The sequence below is a fragment of the Pelophylax lessonae genome (assembly GCF_965119305.1).
Source record: "Pelophylax lessonae genome assembly, chromosome: 5".
Taxonomy (NCBI): Eukaryota; Metazoa; Chordata; class Amphibia; order Anura; family Ranidae; genus Pelophylax; species Pelophylax lessonae.
In genome coordinates this window covers 531,815,791-531,834,281 of record NC_138772.1, presented here as the reverse complement: position 1 = coordinate 531,834,281, position 18,491 = coordinate 531,815,791, and the positions used below count along the sequence as shown (strand labels likewise).

General features: G+C 43.7%; 1 protein-coding gene across 2 annotated transcripts in view; it reads left to right on the top strand.

The window, feature by feature from the left end:
- Positions 1-18,491, top strand: part of ZFAT (zinc finger and AT-hook domain containing) — a 352,480-nt gene that overhangs the window by 139,960 nt on the left and 194,029 nt on the right. For both annotated transcript variants that reach the window (XM_082258103.1, XM_082258102.1), the window contains exon 8: positions 10,092-10,179. In XM_082258103.1, the coding sequence (XP_082114229.1) occupies positions 10,092-10,179 (88 nt within the window). The remainder of the gene's footprint in view (positions 1-10,091; positions 10,180-18,491) is intronic.

Here is an 18,491-nt window from a genome sequence, read left to right as displayed (position 1 = left end):
GACTGGGATGCCAATAAAGTTCATGTGTGTGTAAAGGCAGGTGTCCCAATACTTTTGGTAATATAGTGTATATTATCACTTAAATGTGTTTCTTGGGGTTTCTAAATGTTCTGTTTTATCAGGAGCTTAGAGGGTCAATTTTGTTGTAAAAGAGATTCTAATTTAGAATACTATATTATTCCCAAAGAGAAATTATTAAAATATTTGATTCACATATTTAGTATTAGGAGTTTTTAAAGCTCTTTTGCATTAACCACTTTAGCCCCGGAGGATTTGGCTCAATGACCAGGCCCTATTTTGCAATTTGGCACTTAACGGACAATTGCGCGGTCATGTGGCGCTGTACCCAAACAAAATTGACGTCCTTTTTTTCCCCACAAACAGAGCTTTCTTTTGTTGGTATTTGATCACCTTTGCGACTATTATTTTTTTTGCGCTATAAACAAACAAAGAGCGACAATTTTGTAAAAAATAACAATATTTTTCACATTTTTTATATGAAATTCTCAAAAAAAATTTAAAAATCCAATTTTTAACATTTTAGGCCAATTTTTCTGCTACATATTTTTGGTAAAAAAAATTGCAATAAGCATATTTTGATTGGTTTGGGCAAAAGTTATTGCATTTACTAACTACGGGAAAGATTTATGTCATTTTTATTGTTTTTTTTTTTTTTTTTTACTAGTAATGGCGGCCATCTGCGTTTTTTTTTTTTTCGGGACTGCAACATTGCGGCAGACAGGACCCCTGACTGACATTTTTGACACTTTTGGGGGTACCAGTGACATTACTACAGTAATCAGTGCTAAAAATATGCACTGTTACTATAAAAATGACACTGGCAGGGAAGGGGTTAACTGCACTGGTGATCAAGGGGTTAAATGTGTCCCTAGGGGCGTGATTCTAACTGTCAGAGGGCATGGCTTGTGAAGTAATCACAGAGACATACGATCCTATATAGCAGGATCGCATAGCCTCTGTGATCACTTCAGGGAGAATGACGGACGGCTGTGTTTACATCAGCCGTCTGCCCTTCTCTCTCTGCTGCGGGAGATCGCAAGTGGCCGGAGGCCATCAGAGTCGCCGGTCACACGCGCTGGCTCCCCAGCTAAAGGGTGGGGGCGCGCCGCAGGTGGCGCGTGTTCGCCCCCTAGAGTCTCCTAAGCGAGCGACGTAGTACTACGTCACTTTGCCCAGGAGCGCCTGACTGCCGCAGTAAATGTGTGGTGGGCGGGGCAGAAGTGGTTAATAAAAAAAAAGCGCCTGAAAAGTTAAAAATAAATACACATGTTTGATGAGTTAAAAAAAAAAAAAAAACGCACCGGAAAACGCCCTACCCCCCCCCCCCCTTCCCCAATTGAAATGAATGAGAACCACATCAAAAATGCCTCAAAACATTTTACCACACTGCAAAGACTGCAAAAGCACAGCAAAAACTCTCCATTAACACATAGACAATGTACAGGCAGTTTTGATGCAAACCAGTTTAAAAGTAGCCTTTATTACAACAATAAACATCACAATATCAAAATGCATTCTTCTCGCCATACGATGTCCTAACATCCCAATCTCACCTAAAATGAGTAGCCAAGGGTATCAAAATTCCCCGCTTGTGCAGGAAGAGGTTAATGCAGAGAAAGGCGAGGAGGGAAAATCCAACTCACCCCATCATTTGCCGCATCACATAGAGGACTCTTGAGAGTTTCTTAGACTTAGAAAATATTTTTCTCTCTTTCAAGCCCGGTACACAATTTTAGGTTTAGGTTAAACATAAAAAAAATGGACATCTCAGGTCAGAGCTGCTGTACTAACTACCCAACGTTCAGACAACGATCTCCCCTGCTGAGCTATTGTGTTCTGACAGAGGGACGCCCCCCCCAGCCAGAACACTTAGGTCAATGCTCTTAGCCATTGGTGGAGAGCGCTGATCGGGAGTCGGATGCTGGTTTTCCAGCATGGCCGGACAGCCAGGTTTTGTCAGACCGGCTGCCATAGACACTAGCTGAATGTCGGCTGGTTTTTATTGAACCGGATAATGTCTCCGACCAATGTCTCCAATGTTCTAAGAAATAATGAAAAAACACTGAATGCATACCAAAAATACTAAATGAGTCTAGAGACTGGTAACAAAAATGGTGAAAGGTTTAGGGCAGGGGTGTCAAACTCAATTTCTTTGTGCGCCGCATCAGCATTATGGTTGCTCTCAAAGGGCCAGTTATCTCTGTAGGATTAGATGTCCAGAGCACCCCCCCCCCTTACACACTTACATGAGATGTCAAGAGCCCCCCCACCATCATAAGTCAAGAGTCACCCACCCTCCCTTACATCACAATGCACCCCCTTACCTTGTGCTGCTGCCAGGAAGAAGATGTGGATGGATCTGGGAAGAAATGCAAAGTCTTGAGGAGAACCAGAGGAGGGCTGGAGTCGGCTTCCAGAGTCTGCTGAATTCTGAGACCAGGGGAGGGAGAGGCAAGGTGGTGTTGCGGCTGCATAGAGAGGTGCAGGATCTGTAGGGGGAGTTCTGCCCTCCTCTCTGCTGCGGACTGCTGAGAGGGGGGGGGGAGCAAAGACGAGCCTTTCTGCAGCTGCACAGAGGAGTGCAGGATCTGGCAAAAGAGTTATGTCCTCTCTGCTGCTGACTACAGAGACAAGGGGGGTCCTGCAGCTGCAGGAGAGATGCGAGGGCCACATGAAATGACCTGGGGGGGTGCCACATTCAGCCCACGGGCCATGTGTTTGACACCTGTGGTTTAGGGGATAAAACCTATCGAGAGCGACTTTAGGAACTTAATATGTACAGAGGAAAGAAGGGAAAGGGGAGATAGGATTGAAACCTTTAAGTACATCAAGGGGGTGAATAAGGTTCAGGAGGGCAGTCTTTATTATATGAAACCAAATTCTAGAACATGAGGACATGACTTCAAACTAACTGGAGGAAGGAAAGTTCAAAACTAATCTTAGAAAGTATTATTTTGCTGAAAGGGTAGTTGATGGCTTGGAATAACTTCCAGCAGAGTTGGTGAGCCAGTAAACAATAAATGGCTTCTGACATGGTTGGGACACGTATAGATCTATACTCAGACAAAAAAGTTAACAAAAAAAAAAAAAAGAATACAAACCGTATAAAAAAAAGAATAAAAAAAGGGGGGGGGGGGGCAGCCTTGATGGACTACTCTGCCTTTTTTTTTTTCTGCCGTCATATTTCTAGGTTTCTAAATGCTGGAACATTTTCCAGTATATATTTATCAGTGGCCTTTACCTTGTTAGATTAGACACTAAACACTTTTCCCCTGCTAGTGCTGCTTATAAGTTAAGACTTGTATGTGTAAGGTCAAAGGCCTAAAGTCAAGTCAGCCCAATCCTCAGTAGTCAATAGTTAAAATCAACAAGACTAAATCAAGCGAGAGAGGAAAAGAAAACATATGGACTATAAGTAATTGCCTCTGAAGATTAAACACTATGATGTTGTGAGGTGTCATAAAATTATATGAATAAGGATATACCTCTTAGACAGAATGTACCACCATTATGTCCTCATACGGACCACAGGAAGTAGCCTTGTGGCACGTAGGCTGGAAGAGGAATCCCCCTAATGCATAAAAATTTCCTCAATGCATAAATACCCCCTAATGACGCCCTCACCTGACCGCATTTTCGCAGCAACGATGGCGGCGAGATGTCGCAAGATGGCGGTAGCAGGAACGCCACCCGCTGGCAGATGCGTGCCAAAATGATGGCGGTGGCGTGTGACATTATAACGCCAAAAGCTTCTGATGTCACAGCTGCCCTACATGCTGGAGGAGCATGCAAGCCACTCCAACAGGGACTCAGATCACTTGTTACGACACCAACCAAAGCAGCCACTCCCTGTAGAATGGCCAAACGGTCAGCACCAATCATGAAGCAGAGAAAGACAGAGGCACCTCTAACTGTAGACTTTATATGACAAGTTTAATGAATAAAATTATACACTCACATCTGCAAGCATATATACATGCCCATAGACAGGGTTCCAATGTGGGGAAGTGATCATCATCCAGTCCTAGACATCCATCCTGCTGGAGCTGAGATCCCCTCACTGTGGCCGGCTAGTATAGCGGAGTTGAAAACAGGAAGCAGGCTCGGTGTAGTAACTGACAGCGAGGCTTGGTGGATAGTCGAATGAGGATGACGTCATCTGCATGCGACGCGTTTCCGAGTGTGCGTGCTGCCTGGGGGAGGGCAGCCACGCTCCTTCTTCACGGCAATCATCCGACTATCCACCAAGCCTCGCTGTCGGTTTCTACACCGAGCCTGCTTCCTGGTTTCAAATATTCATATTGTACCAATCAGGAAGCAGCGTCTGCTCCATCAGCAACAATTGTCGTCATTGGAACGACTCCGGCCACATCCCACAATCCACACGGGGATGCAAAGCCTTGGAATATCTAAAATGGAGAACAACAGAAGATCTTAAAGAAGAGTTGGAAAGTTGGTATAGATCTAGCTATAAGAACCAACAGAGATATTATCCCCAACTCCTAAATATACCAATTCACTGATAAAACAACGGGGACTTTAACTATATCTCCGGAGGTAGTTCAAAGATGCCATATTATAAAATATTTTTTATTTAAAAAATTCTTTATAAAAATTATTAGACCAAAGTCAGTATAAAAACATTAATTAGAGAATGGGGTTCATCACCAGACCTTAGAGAACAATAGAGAGTAAAAACAAAAATGAGAACCAAAGTCTACAGCAGGCATCACTAAATAACGGATCTGGAACAGACCACTGTCCTATCCGGTCCCACGGTCGTGCCATTTAGTAGCGGCTTCTATACCCCACCCTCCACCGCTGTCATTCTAAAGACAGCGTGGAGAGCAGGAGGCGGGATAGTAATGAACTAAATGCAGGAGGCACAGCTCAGCATGGGATGGAGGATGAGAGCTGCCAGTGGTTAACTTTTCATATTAACCAGCAAGTGATTGGTTGCTAGGACTGCCCTGTGTCCTAGCAACCAATCACCTGCTGGTTATTCTGGAAAGTTAACCCTTGCGGCTCTTGCTCTCTATCCAATACTGAGCTGTACCTCCCGCACTCATTACTCACTCATTACTCATTCATTACTATCCTGCCTCCTGCTCTCCGCGCTGTCTAAGGTAGGAGAGTGAAGGGGAGGGGGGGATGATGTGAAAGGGGGCTGAGCTTGGGGGGGGGGGGGGCTGGCTGTATTTTAAAAGGACAGAGCACACTACATTGGGGGTGGGGTGTGATGTGATGTGAAAGGGGGGAGGGCTGTGGGAGAGGAGGGGGTGATGTAAAGGTTAGTCGGTCGTGCTGTGGGGGGCTGTGAAGTGAGGCAGTGCTGTGAGGGGTGATGTGCAGAGGGCACTAGTGTGGTGGGGTGTTGTGATGCGAGGGGTCCAGTGTTGTAGGAGGGCAATGTACAGGGGGGTGGGTGATGTGAGGGCGGGCAGTGCTGTGGGGGTGTGAGGTGAAGGAGGGTAGAGCACACTGTTGTGTGTGTGTGTGGTGGGGCGGGTTTGTACTGTGGGTGGGGGGGGGGGAGTGAGTGAAGGGGGGGCAGTGCTGTGGGGTGGGGTGGAGGTGATGTGTAGGGATGCAGTGCTGCATGTTTGCATGTTGGGGGGGTAGAGTTGATGTGAAGGGGGCAGAGGACAGTACTGTGTGTGATGGTGTGATGATTTGAAAGGGGGTTGAGGACACTGTTGTGAATAAGGGGGGGGGGGTGTTATGTAAAGGGGATTCAGTACACTACTGTGAAGGGGTGGGGATGTGAAGGGGGCCCGAGAACACTGCTCTGAAGCGAAAACTGTGATGTGCATAAAGACACTGATGTAAGAATGGGATTGTGATATAAGGAGGGGGCTGTGATGTGAAGGATCTGAATCTTTCCCCCATACATGCTCTTCGGACCTCTGCTGGAAGAAGATTTGACTGATTGTACCTCTGTAAATTTTATTCCAATACCCCTGATCTACACTTTTCGCGGTTAAGACATCTGCTTCTTCAGGACTTTTTCTGGTCTCACACATGTATTGTGAAAGCAAAATCAAAAAGAAAAAAATCATAGTATAAAGTACATTGAAAAATATATACAAAACATATTTGTAAAGTTAACATATAGCAATGGTACACAAGTACAAGGAGGAAAGGGGCGAAAAAAAATGTTTTTAGTAATTCATACCTAATTCTTAGCCTTATTTTAAAACGACAAACATTAACATCATTGTTCTAAAAATAACAGGTAACTTCATCCAAAACTATACAATTATACTGATGTAATATACAGGTGCATCTCAAAAAAGTTAATTTATTTCAGTAATTCAATTCAAAAAGTGAAACTCCTACATTATACAGATTCATTACACACAGAGTAATATATTTCAAGCATTTCTTTCTTTTAATTTTGATGATTATCGCTTACAGCTAGTGACACCCCATAATTCAGTATCTCAGAAAATAAGAATATTGTGAAAAAGTTCAAAATTGTAGACTCATGGTGTCGCACTCTAATCAGCTTATTAACACAAAACACCTTTAGAGGTTTCCTGTGCCTTTAATTGGTCTCTGTCTGATTCAGTAGGTTAAACTTTAATGGGGAAGACTGCTGACTTGAGAGTTGTTCAGAAGACAGTCATTGACACCCTCCACAAGGAGGGTAAGTCACAAAAGGTCATTGCTAAAGAAGCTGGCTGTTCACAGAGTGCTGTATCCAAGCATATTAATGGAAAGTTGAGTGGAAGGAAAAGGTGTGGTAGAAAAAGGTGCACAAGCAACAGGGATAACCGCAGCCTTGAGAAGATTGTGAAGCAAAGGCCATTCAAGAATTTGGATGGGATTCACAAAGAGTGGACTCCGCCTGGTGTCAGTGCTTCAAGAGCCACCACACACAGATGTATTCAGGACATGGGCTACAACTGTCACATTCCTTGTGTCAAGCCACTCCTGAACCAGATCAATGTAAGAAGCTTCTTACCTTGGCTATGGAGAAAATTGACTTAACTGTTAACTGTTGCTCAGTAGTCCAAAGTCCTCTTTTTGGATGAAAGTAAATTCTGCATTTCATTTGGATATCAAGGTCTCAGAGTCTGGAGGAGGAGTGGGGAGGCACAGAATCCAAGTTGCATGAGGTCCAGTGTGAAGTTTCCACATTCTGTGATGGTTTAGGGAGCCATGTCATCTGCTGGTGTTGGTCCACTGTGTTTTATCAAGTCCAAAGTCAGCACAGCCCTCTAGCAGGAAATTCTAGAGCACTTCATGCTTTCCTCTGCGGACCAGCTTTATGGAGATGCTGATTTAATTTTCCAGCAGGACTTGGCACCTGCCCACAATGCCAAAACTACCAATACCTGGTCACATGATCATGTTATCACTGTGCTTGATTGGCCAGCAAACTCGCCTGACCTAAACCCTATAGAGAATTTGTGGGGTATTGTCAAGAGGAAGATGAGACACCAAACTCAACAATGCAGATGAGCTAAAGGCCGCTGTCAAAGCAACCTGGGCTTCCATAACACCTCAGCAGTGCCACAGGCTGATCGCCTCCATGTTACGCCGCATTGATGCAGTAATTCATGCAAAAGGAATCCTGACCAATTATTGAGTGCATCCTATACTGTACATGGACATACTTTTCAGTAAGCCCACATTTCTGTATTAAAAATCTTTTTTTTTTTATTGGTCTTATGTAATATTCTAATCTTCTGAGACACTGAATTTTGGGTTTTCACTAGCTATAAGCCATAATCCTCAACATTAAAAGAAAGATATGCTTGAAATATATCACTCTGTGTGTAATGAATCTATGTCATATGAGATTAAATTACTGAAATAAATTAACTTGTTGATTATATTCAAATTTTTTGAGATGTGCCTGTACATGATCATAGATTCTTTTTGAAAGCATCCTTTCGTTTTGCCCACATAGAATACGCCACAGCTGGCTGTGGGCAGGTAAATGGGGAAGTTGTAGCAACACTGGAGCGGCACAAAGATGCAAATCTTTTGGCAGCTACAATGTCTTATACTTGGGTATTTCAGCTCTGCAGTTAGCCTTCTGCCTGGAGTTCAGCTATAAATCTGGTAGGTTTTAACCACTTAACGCAAACTGACGTAGACCTACGTCGGCTCACTTTAAATGCATCACCCCGATACCGTTTTTTAGAGCCGGCGGTCGGCTTTCCGGTGGTAATGACCGATGCGGCTCGGGAGCCGCTCGATCGTTACCCCTCCCGCCACCTTCTGCAGCTCTGCCCGGGTCTCCCATCCCACCGGGAGAACCGAGCACCCAGCCGGCGCGTCCGGCGGCTGGATGGAGTCCCGAACTAAGCCGGATGCGGCTTCGATCGGTCTCCGATGACGTAAAACGGAGGTGACGTCCATGACGGCAGTTTCAAAAAGCGAATGTATTTAAAAATGCTGTTTTCGGCGTTTTGAATACATGGAAGTGTAGTGGAGGGGTTTGGGGTCTTTTAGACCCCCGATCCCTCCATAAAGAGTACCTGTCACTGCCTATTGCTGTCACAAGGGATGTTTACATTGCTTGTGACAGCAATAAAAGTGATCAGATTTTTTTTTTTTTTAAAAACCTGTTAAAATTAAAAAAAAAAAATAAAATCAATAGGAAAAAAAAAATGTAGTCGCTGTAAGCTCGCGCATGAAAGAAAATGTATATGGAAGTCGCGACGCGAATGAAATCGCTGCTCCACACATGTGAGGTATTGCCGCGATCGCCAGAGCATGAGCAATAATAAAAAAGAGCTACACTCTAACTCTAAACTGGTAAGCATTAAAAAATTTTAAAGCGTCGCCTATGAAGATTTCTATTGACCGTAGTTTGTCGCCATTCCACGGGTGTGCGCAATTTTAAACCGTAACATGTTATCTATTTACTCGGCGTGACATCATCTTACACAATATACAAAAAAAATGGGCTAACTTTACTGTTTAGTTTTTTAAAATGCAGTGAAATGTGATTTTTCTTAATTTTTTTTGTAAAAAAAATGGTGTTTGAAAGACCGCTGCGCAAATACCGTGTGACAAAAAATATTGCAATGACCGCCATTTTATTCTCCAGAGTCTTTGCTAAAAAAAAAAAAATATATGTAATGTTTGGGGGTTCTAAGTAGTTTTCTAGCAAAAGAATACTGATTTTAACTTGTAAACAAAAAGTGTCAAAAATGGGCTTGGGGCTAAAGTGGTTAAAGAGTAACTCCAATTTTGTGGGGGGAAAAAAAAGCATATAAAGAAAAAACAATATAGCATACACAATTGCGACACAAATCATATTATAATTGAATGTTATTAAAAATAGATTTTCCCTTTCAATCTGCAGCTGTTGTAATTTTTTGAAAATGCAATCCAATATGGCCGCCTGGAACTGTTCTGTACACAGAATGTATACTGACCACACCCCCAGAAACATAATTTCCTGCTTCTGTGATTGGCTCACCAATTTTCACAGAAGTCTGCACTGAGATGCATGTCAGATTTCTGGCATCCCCTGCAACAAAAATTTAATTTTTGGTGAGATACTCCCAATAGGAACACGTCTAAAGGGATGCAGGCCCAGCAGATTTCCTCATTAGAGCCCTGCAGCTGCCACAGCTGATTGATAATTATGAAACCACTCCCATTAGACCCACTCAGCACAGAGGAACAAACAAGGGTTACTTCAGAATAACAAAAGGAAGGAATCTGCAACAAAGTTTGTTAAAATCCCTGCAATGTACAGAGATCACCCAGAGGGGAATGTTTTTTTTTTTTCTCAACAAAAATGGAGTTACGCTTTAAGGTTTTTTAGTATACAATTCCTTGCAGTCTTCTACAGCTGTACAGTGCTTGATAGTTTTGAACTTCACGCTGTCATTGAGTTTGGCTCTGGATGAAATTTTTTTTTACCTCTGGTTAAAAATGATCCAGTTTTTGTCAACAGAAAACTCAGCGCTGCAGTAAAACACTCTGCTTCATCAATCACATTATTGGCTAGTCAATACATTGCCTCTTCTGGCTCATAAGTTACAATTACTCTGTAATGTTATTGATTGTCTGCATCTCTCTTTCTCTCTCTCTCTCTGCAGGACAAAAAGACCTACTCCTGCCCTGCCTGTGAAAAGTCCTTCTCAGACGACCGCCTTATTAAATCCCATATAAAGGCCAACCATCCTGGTAAGTTGGAAATTGATAGAAAATAAATGATTAGGTTGTATTCATATGATAGAAAATCATCCAGTCATCTAATATTTCACACTAGACACTCCTAGTTCCGCTCCTCCCAAACCTACAGTAAAATAATTTCGGTTGATTCAGGCCTCGTTCACACGAACGATCCTATCAGATCCGTCTGTCAGTTTTTTTGGCGGATCTGATCGGATCCTCCATGCATCCCTATGGGGCAGCGGATGTCAGCGGAGACATCTCCGCTGCCATTCACATCCAATCCTGTCCGTGAAATCCGGACAGATGGAAACCCTATTTTCCATCCGTCCAGGAGATCGGATCGGATGAGAGCGGACAGGTGGTCTGCTCTCATCCGATTCCCCATAGAGAGCAGTGGGGCTCTGACACCTCCCTCTCCGCACACGGAGACAGAGCTGTCATCCGCCTGCTCAGCGGGGATCGGCAGATCGATCCCCGCTGAGCAGAGCACGGTCCGCAACGGAATGCAGGCCGTGTGAAACAAGCCTTTCTAAAACTGGGGAGTGCAAAATATGGTGCAGCTGTGCATAGAAACCAATCAGCTTCCAGTTTTTTTTTTTGTCAAAGCCTAATTGAACAATCTGAAGTTGATTGCCTACCATACACAGCTGCACCAGGATTTGCACTCTCCAGTTTTAGTAATCAACCCCATTGACTTAAAAATGCAATGGTTGTACCACAATACAAAAGGTATCTCCATATTCTACAGTGCCCTACATGATAAATTTACTGTTTATAAATCCTCTCCTAATGGGAAAGAGACTTAGCCACCCAATACACTACTACCCAAAAGCGGAAAGCCTTTCTCTCAATATATAAATCCTGGAACTGTATAGATTATTGGGAACTGATGTCTAAACTTACTCTACATTGGCAGTGCTGTATCTTGGCCTAGGCCGACAAGGCCCAGGCCTAGGGCGGCACTTTGCAGGGGGGCAGCAAAAAGCTGCACCTCGTACTGAAAAAAAAAAAAAACCTCCTCCCGCACGAAAAGGGTCCCCGCCGGCTTGCGCTACAATTTTAGTATAGTGCAAGGCTTATGGGGCGAATTGGGCCGGAGGGCAGGGTCCAGGAGGCAAATCAATCTGGCACCCCCGACAAAGCGGTCATACCTGCCTGTATGTTATTTAAATTAAGGGGGTGCACAAGTTTAGTCAGGCCTAGGGCAGCACAAAACCTAAATACACCACTGTACATTGGTACTGTATACCCTTCAGATAGACCAAATTCTTCCCCTCCTAGTCTCCTCTGTGTTGGAGAGAGTGTGGTTCCACTGGCACATTAATACACATATTTTGGTATTGAAAACATCTCACTAGTTTTGGAAGGAGAGCGTTCCAAATCATAGCAGAGATAACCGGTTTCATAATCTCACCCTCCCAGCACAGACATTATTGATAGGTATAGATATCTTCTCTTCAATCTTTCAAACTATTGTAACCCACATACACTATATTGTCAAAAGTATTGGGACATCGGCCTTTACATGCATATAACGTTTAATAGCATCCCAGTCTTAGTCTGTAGGGTTCAATATTGAGTTGGCCCACCCTTTTGCAGCTGTAACAGCTTCAACTCTTCTGGGAAGGCTGTCCACACAAATTTTAGGAGTGTGTCTATGGGAATGTTTGTGAGGTCAGGCACTGCTGTGGGATGAGGAGGTCTGGCTCGCAGTCTCCGCTCAAATTCATCCCAAAGGTGTTCTGTTGGGTTGAGGTCAGGCCAGTCAAGTTCCTCCACCCAAAACCCGCTCATCACTGTCTTTATGGACCTTGCTTTGTGCACTGGTGTGCAGTCATGTTGGAACAGGAAGGAGCCATCCCCAAACTGTTCCCACAAAGTTGGGAGCATCAAATTGTCCAAAATGTCTTGGTATGCTGACGCCTTAAGAGTTCCCTTCACTGGAACTAAGTGGCCAAGCCCAACCCCTGAAAAACAACCCCACACCATAATCCTCTCTCCACCAAATGATTTGGACCAGTGCACAAAGCAAGGTCCATGAAGACATGGATGAGTGAGTTTTGGGGGGAGGAACTTGACTGGCCTGCACAGAGTCCTGACCTCAACCCGATAGAACACCTTTGTGTCATTGGTCCAGCTTGGAACAGTGTAAATATGCGTGTACAACACCTGTGGAAGCCTCTACTACAGCGGTCTCCACTAGCTTCTGGGTCCCATAACGAGCAGCTCCCCTGTTTCAATTATGAACACAGAAGGTCCCTCGCTTGGCATGGGCACTACTCAGGGAGCACTTTGCATGTTCTCTATTAATGCAAAGTGTTCCCTATTTGGACGAAGTGGAGCTGTTAAGCGGTAACATCATGATATCTGCCTCCTCCAATCAGAGAACACTTTTCATTCATTGAGGAATTAAAAAGTGTTCTCTGAATGGTCCCACAGGTATGGCACATACATACTTACAGTGGTCCAAGCTCAACCAATGTAAATATGTAAAGCTTGCCATACCTAATCTTGAAGAAATGCTGGAACTTCTGAAGAATCCACAAACAACCTTTTTTAAATGGAACCAAGCATAAAATCCACACAGAGGTCCAATGCATTTCGGCTGTTAGGTCTTAATCGTGCATAATGAAGTCCTAACGGCTAAAACGCGTTACCCCTCTGTGTTCATTTTATGCTTGGTTCCATTTATCAAATGCTCTGTTTGTGGATTCCACCTAAGTGCTGGCATTCTAGATAATTTCGATTTTTAGATTCTTCAGGGCTTACTGCGGCCCACAGCTTGAGCACCGGCAAACATATTCAACATGATTAGAGAGAAGAGGTAGCAGCAGGAAGAGGACAGGACAGCCCCACAATAAAGATTTCTACAGAATCCAGCAGCCTACATATTGTGGGACATACTGGTAAGTAATTTACCTAAAGCTTGTAGAGTTTTTTTTTTTTAACTAAACTTTAGCTTTAAGATTTTTATTGTGGGCAACACTGGAGGGAGCCTGAGGCAACATCTTCCCCAGGAAAGGTAAATATTTCATCCCTTCTGTTACCCTTCATTTATGTGAGCCAGAGAGACTTTTAACATAGCTTTGTTTTACAACCGAACACAAATCCGTTATCTATTGGCAATGCTTTAGTGGCCAGATTTGGTTATTTTCAGTGTTGTTTCAAGTTTTAAACCGAGCTAATGAGAGAAAATCCCGCAGCAAGGTGCCCATTTTCTTTTGGTAATTTAGGACAGATGTCGGTAAAATACACTCATCCTTTTAAGAAATAGAGAGAATATAAGCTGCCAGTTGAGGTGACATAATTACTTTTGACACTTGCCTGAAAGTGACTGATGATTTCCAGTAGACGTAACCAAGGGGGAGATGACTGTAATATTGAGATAACCCCGACATCGGGCTCTAATCTCCCTGCAGGGGACACAGATGGGATTTTTTTAGGACAGGATATCTGCGTAACCATGGCTTTTATCTACCATTTAAAGCACCCCAAAGAAATGTAAAATATGTACATTTACAGAATTTTTATTTCTTGCAAAATTGTTAGGTTTAGTTTAAAATTTTGCTATGTGTGTGTGTGTATATATATATATATATATATATATACACACTACCATTAAAAAGTTTGGGGTCACTTAGAAATGTCCTTATTTTTGAAAATGAATATAAAATGAAGATAACATTAAATTAATCAGAAATACAGTCTAGACATTGTTAATGTGGTAAATGACTATTTTAGCTGGAAACGGCTGATTTTTAATGGAATATCTACATAGATGTACAGAGGCCCATTTCCAGCAACCATCACTCCTGTGTTCTAATGGTACATTGTGTTAGCAAATAGTGTTAAAAGGCTAATTGATGATTACAAAACCCTTGTGCAATTATGTTAGCACAGCTGAAAAATATTGTGCTGATTTGAGAAGCTATAAAACTGGCCTTCCTTTGAGCTAGTTGAGTATCTGGAGCATCAGCATTTGTGGGTTCGATTATACTCTCAAAATGGCCAGAAAAAGAGAACTTTCTTCTGAAACTTGACAGACTATTCTTGTTCTGAGAAATGAAGGCTATTCCATGCGAGAATTTGCCAAGATACTAAAGATTTCCTACAACAGTGTGTACTGCTCCCTTCAAAGAACAGCACAAATGGGCTCTAACCAGAATAGAAAGTGAAGTGGGAGGCCCTGGTGCACAACTAAGCAAGAGGAGAAGTACATTTGAGTCTCTAGTTTGAGAAATAGACACCTCACAGGTCCTCAACTGGCAGCTTCATTAAATGGTACCCGTAAAATGCCAGTCTCAACGTCCACAGTGAAGAGGGGACTCCGGGATGCTGGCCTTCTAGTCAGAGTGGCAAAGAAAAAGCCATATCTGAGACTGGCCAATAAAAGGAAATGATTAAGATGGGCAAAAGAACACCGACATTGGAAAGAGGAAGATTGGAAAAAAGTGTTATGGACAGACAAATTTAAGTTTGAGGTGTTTCGACCACGCAGAACAAGTGAACAGATGCTGGAGGAGTGCCTGACACCATCTTTCAAGCATGGTGGAGGTAATGTGATGGTCTGGGGCTTCTTTAGTGCTGGTAAAGTGGGAGATTGGTGCAAGGTAAAAGGGATTTTGAATAAGGAAGGCTATCACTCTATTTTGCAACGCCATGCCATACCCTGTGTACAGCGCTTGATTGGAGCCAAATTCCTCCTACAACAGGACAATGACCCAAAGCACACCTCCAAACTATGCAAGAACTATTTAGGGAAGAAGCAGTCAGCTGGTATTCTGTCTGTAATGGAGTGGCCAGCGCTGTCACCATATGTCAACCCTATCGAGCTGTTGTGGGAGCAGCTTGACCGTATGGTACGTAAGAAGTGCCCATCAAGCCAATCCAACTTGTGGGAGGTGCTTCAGGAAGCGTGGGGCGAAAAGTCTTCAGATTTCCTCAACATATTGACAGCTAGAATACCAAAGGTCTGCAAGGCTGTAATTGCTGCAAATAGAGAATTATTTGATGAAAGCAAAGTTTGAAGGACAAAATTATTATTTCAAATAAAAATTATTTCTAACCTCGTCAATGTCTTGACTATATTTCCCATTCATTTTGCAACTCATTTGATGAATAAAAGTGTGAGTTTTCATGGAAGACATGAAATTGTCTGGGTGACACCAAACTTTTTAACGGTAGTGTATATCGGCACATCATTTGATTTTCAGCAGCAGGAGCCAAGGGCCCTTTAAGGGGTTTAGGATGCCGGGAGGTGAGGTTTTTAATCATGTGATTGGCGGTCACATATTTAGAAAGCTCCTGATCCATGTTTAGAAAGCTCCTGATCCTAAGCAGCCATCAGGAGCTTTCCGTTGGCCGCTGATAACTGTGCCTGGAGAGCACAGCTGTATTTGCACTAATGCACACAAATATGTGGCCACTTAGAGAGCCTGCATATTTGTGTGCGGCCGGAACCAAGAGGTTAAGGTGAAAAACCTTTAGGCTTTAGAACCACTTTAACCTGTTGCCACCCACCAATCGCATTTGCACAGTGGCAAAAAGCGAAGGTTTTAGGCCCACAGGCCGCGCATATGCATTACTGGGTGGCCGATGTTTCTGTGCTGAGAGTGCGCTCACTGTGTGCTCCCAGCATGGCGACTAAGTTGTCAAAGACAGCTCTCGGTCCCCACTAACCAGCTCCTGATCATGTGACAGCCAATCTCAGCGGTCACAGGATCGCCAATCCTTCCTGTCCCTGGGGGTTCAGAATCTTTTAAAGGAACGCCGGGGAAAGTGTGAAGGCGTTGAATAGGCTGAACCTCCTGCAATGTATAACTTCAGCTCCCTGCCCCTTTGTTTTCTGTATAAATTCTGCACATTGAAAGGTTATAGAGAAAAGATGTAGGAGGATTTGCTTCACCAATGTGTTGCACTTGAGGCCAGGCACTTCACTGGGTATATGTAAGGGTTTACAACCACTTTAAGGAGATTCATTTACAGTGAAGGCTTGATTTTAATAGACCTAGCTTTGGTCCTAGAGTGCTGTCTCTCCAATCCCCGCTCAACAGGAAATTAGTTTTTGGGTATAAAGTTAGGAGTGCTTGGTAAATTTGGTCAAGTAGCTTGATAATTGATATAAAATGTTTATTGAATAAAGCTGAAGTTTACCTAAAATTATTTCTTATGTGTTTCTCCACCTTTTTTCACTTGTTGCACCCTTAACAATTCTGCACAATCTCGAGGCACCCCATTCTAAAATGTAAAAAAAATCCCTAAACTAATAGTTTTACATAAGGCAGCAACATCCATACACATGGGCCCTCCAACATTAGAAGTGATTTATTCCTCCACTATTGCAAACTGGTACAGGCTAGTATTCTAGGGTTTATCTTCTCCCTCAATTTCTCTTCTTCTGTTTGCTAATGTGACCCCAGTGCTGATGGTGAAGGGATGAGGAGGAGTAAATAAGGATGCTTTGCAAGCACCTGTCATTCTCCTTATCAACCAGTGATGTCGCTGGTTGTCAGGGTGCCAGTGGCTTGACCCGCACAGTGCCCAGAGTTGTCAGGGTGCCAGTGGCTTGACCCGCACAGTACCCAGGGTTGTCAGGGTGCCAGTGGCTTGACCCGCACAGTGCCCAGGGTTGTCAGGGTGCCAGTGGCTTGACCCGCACAGTACCCAGGGTTGTCAGGGTGCCAGTGGCTTGACCCGCACAGTGCCCAGGGTTGTCATGGTGCCAGTGGCTTGACCCACACAGTGCCCAGGGTTGTCAGGGTGCCAGTGGCTTGACCCGCACAGTACACAGGGTTGTCAAGGTGCCAGTGGCTTGACCCACACAGTGCCCAGGGTTGTCAGGGTGCCAGTGGCTTGACCCACACAGTGCCCAGGGTTGTCATGGTGCCAGTGGCTTGACCCACACAGTGCCCAGGGTTGTCAGGGTGCCAGTGGCTTGACCTGCACAGTGCCCAGGGTTGTCAGGGTGCCAGTGGCTTGACCCGCACAGTGCCCAGAGTTGCAATTCTACAAAGTTAAAACCTTTTGCAATTTGCCAAGACACCCCTGAAGAAACCAGGAGGCACACCAGGATGCCATGGCACCCTGGTTGAAAAAGGCTGCTTACCTATAATGAAGGATGCATGCTCTGCGGGCAGCTGAATCCTGTAGAAATCGTCACTGCAGGGAGGTCTATTCTCTGCCTGGCTCTGAACTTCCAGCATGCAAGAGGTTAATATCTTCAGGTCTCTGGACTGAATTCAATAGAAAAAAGTTACTGATGGGGGACTCGCCCCCTCCTCCCCTCATATTCATAGAGAAAAGTTAATTTCATTCCATTGCTTTAAATGCTTCTGTGTTTGGGGGAGAGAATCATGTGACTCCTCAGACTCTCCCCTCTCATTCAGGAACAGGAAGGGGGGGGGGGGGGTTATCAGGAACTTTTTCTATTTCCTGTGCTTCTTTCCTATCTGTTTGATTGTTCCAGCTATCTCTAAGGGACTACAGAATCAATCCTCTCCATGTTATGGATAGGAGGGTAGGGTTTTATTTTTGTTGTCCTGATGCAATTGGTTGCATAAGCGTTGTCACCCTATAGAACAGGAAGTGTGTTCCCTATAGAACAGGAAGTGTGTTCCCTATAGAACAGGAAGCTGGCAGAAGCTGGCAGAACTGCTAGGTAAAATAAAGAAAAAAAAACAAGCCTTAAAAAAAATTAATCGAATTAATTTGTATATACTAGTGAGCTGTGATATATTAAAAATTTCCGGATGGGGTATATTACATTTTTTGAAAAGGGGTTTAGATACGCCTAAAGAAAATAGAGAGTTTGTACTGCCAGATGATGCGGCATATTCTGTTGCCACTTGCTTGAGGTGGCCCCACACTTTACTGGATACATGCTTGTTCGAGGTCCATGACTCACTAAGTAGCAAGATAGAGATTCCAGCGTAGAGTGGATATGGATTGTAACCCCTGTCAGGTTTTTATTGCTGTCTGTGCCCCTGTTGCAGAGATTCACCCTTTTAAGATTGGAAGTAAAAGAAAATCCCAAATTTGGGGTTGACATCACAACAGTAATAGAGGGGAAATCTTCCAATGTGTACTCTAGTTCTGGTGACACGATGACAACCAGGGATTCCCTTACTTTGAAGGGATTTCCTCTCCCTTCCTGTTTTGGCAGGAATATGACACAGATGTAATAAAAAAACTGAGAGGGATTATAACCTTCCCTTACTCTGCCTTTAGTTCTACTTTAAGAGTTGGGTCGAAGTTTAGTGTTGGGGATTGGGTAAGGGTTTAGTGTTGGATGTTGGGTTGAGTTTAAATGTTGAGGGTTAGTG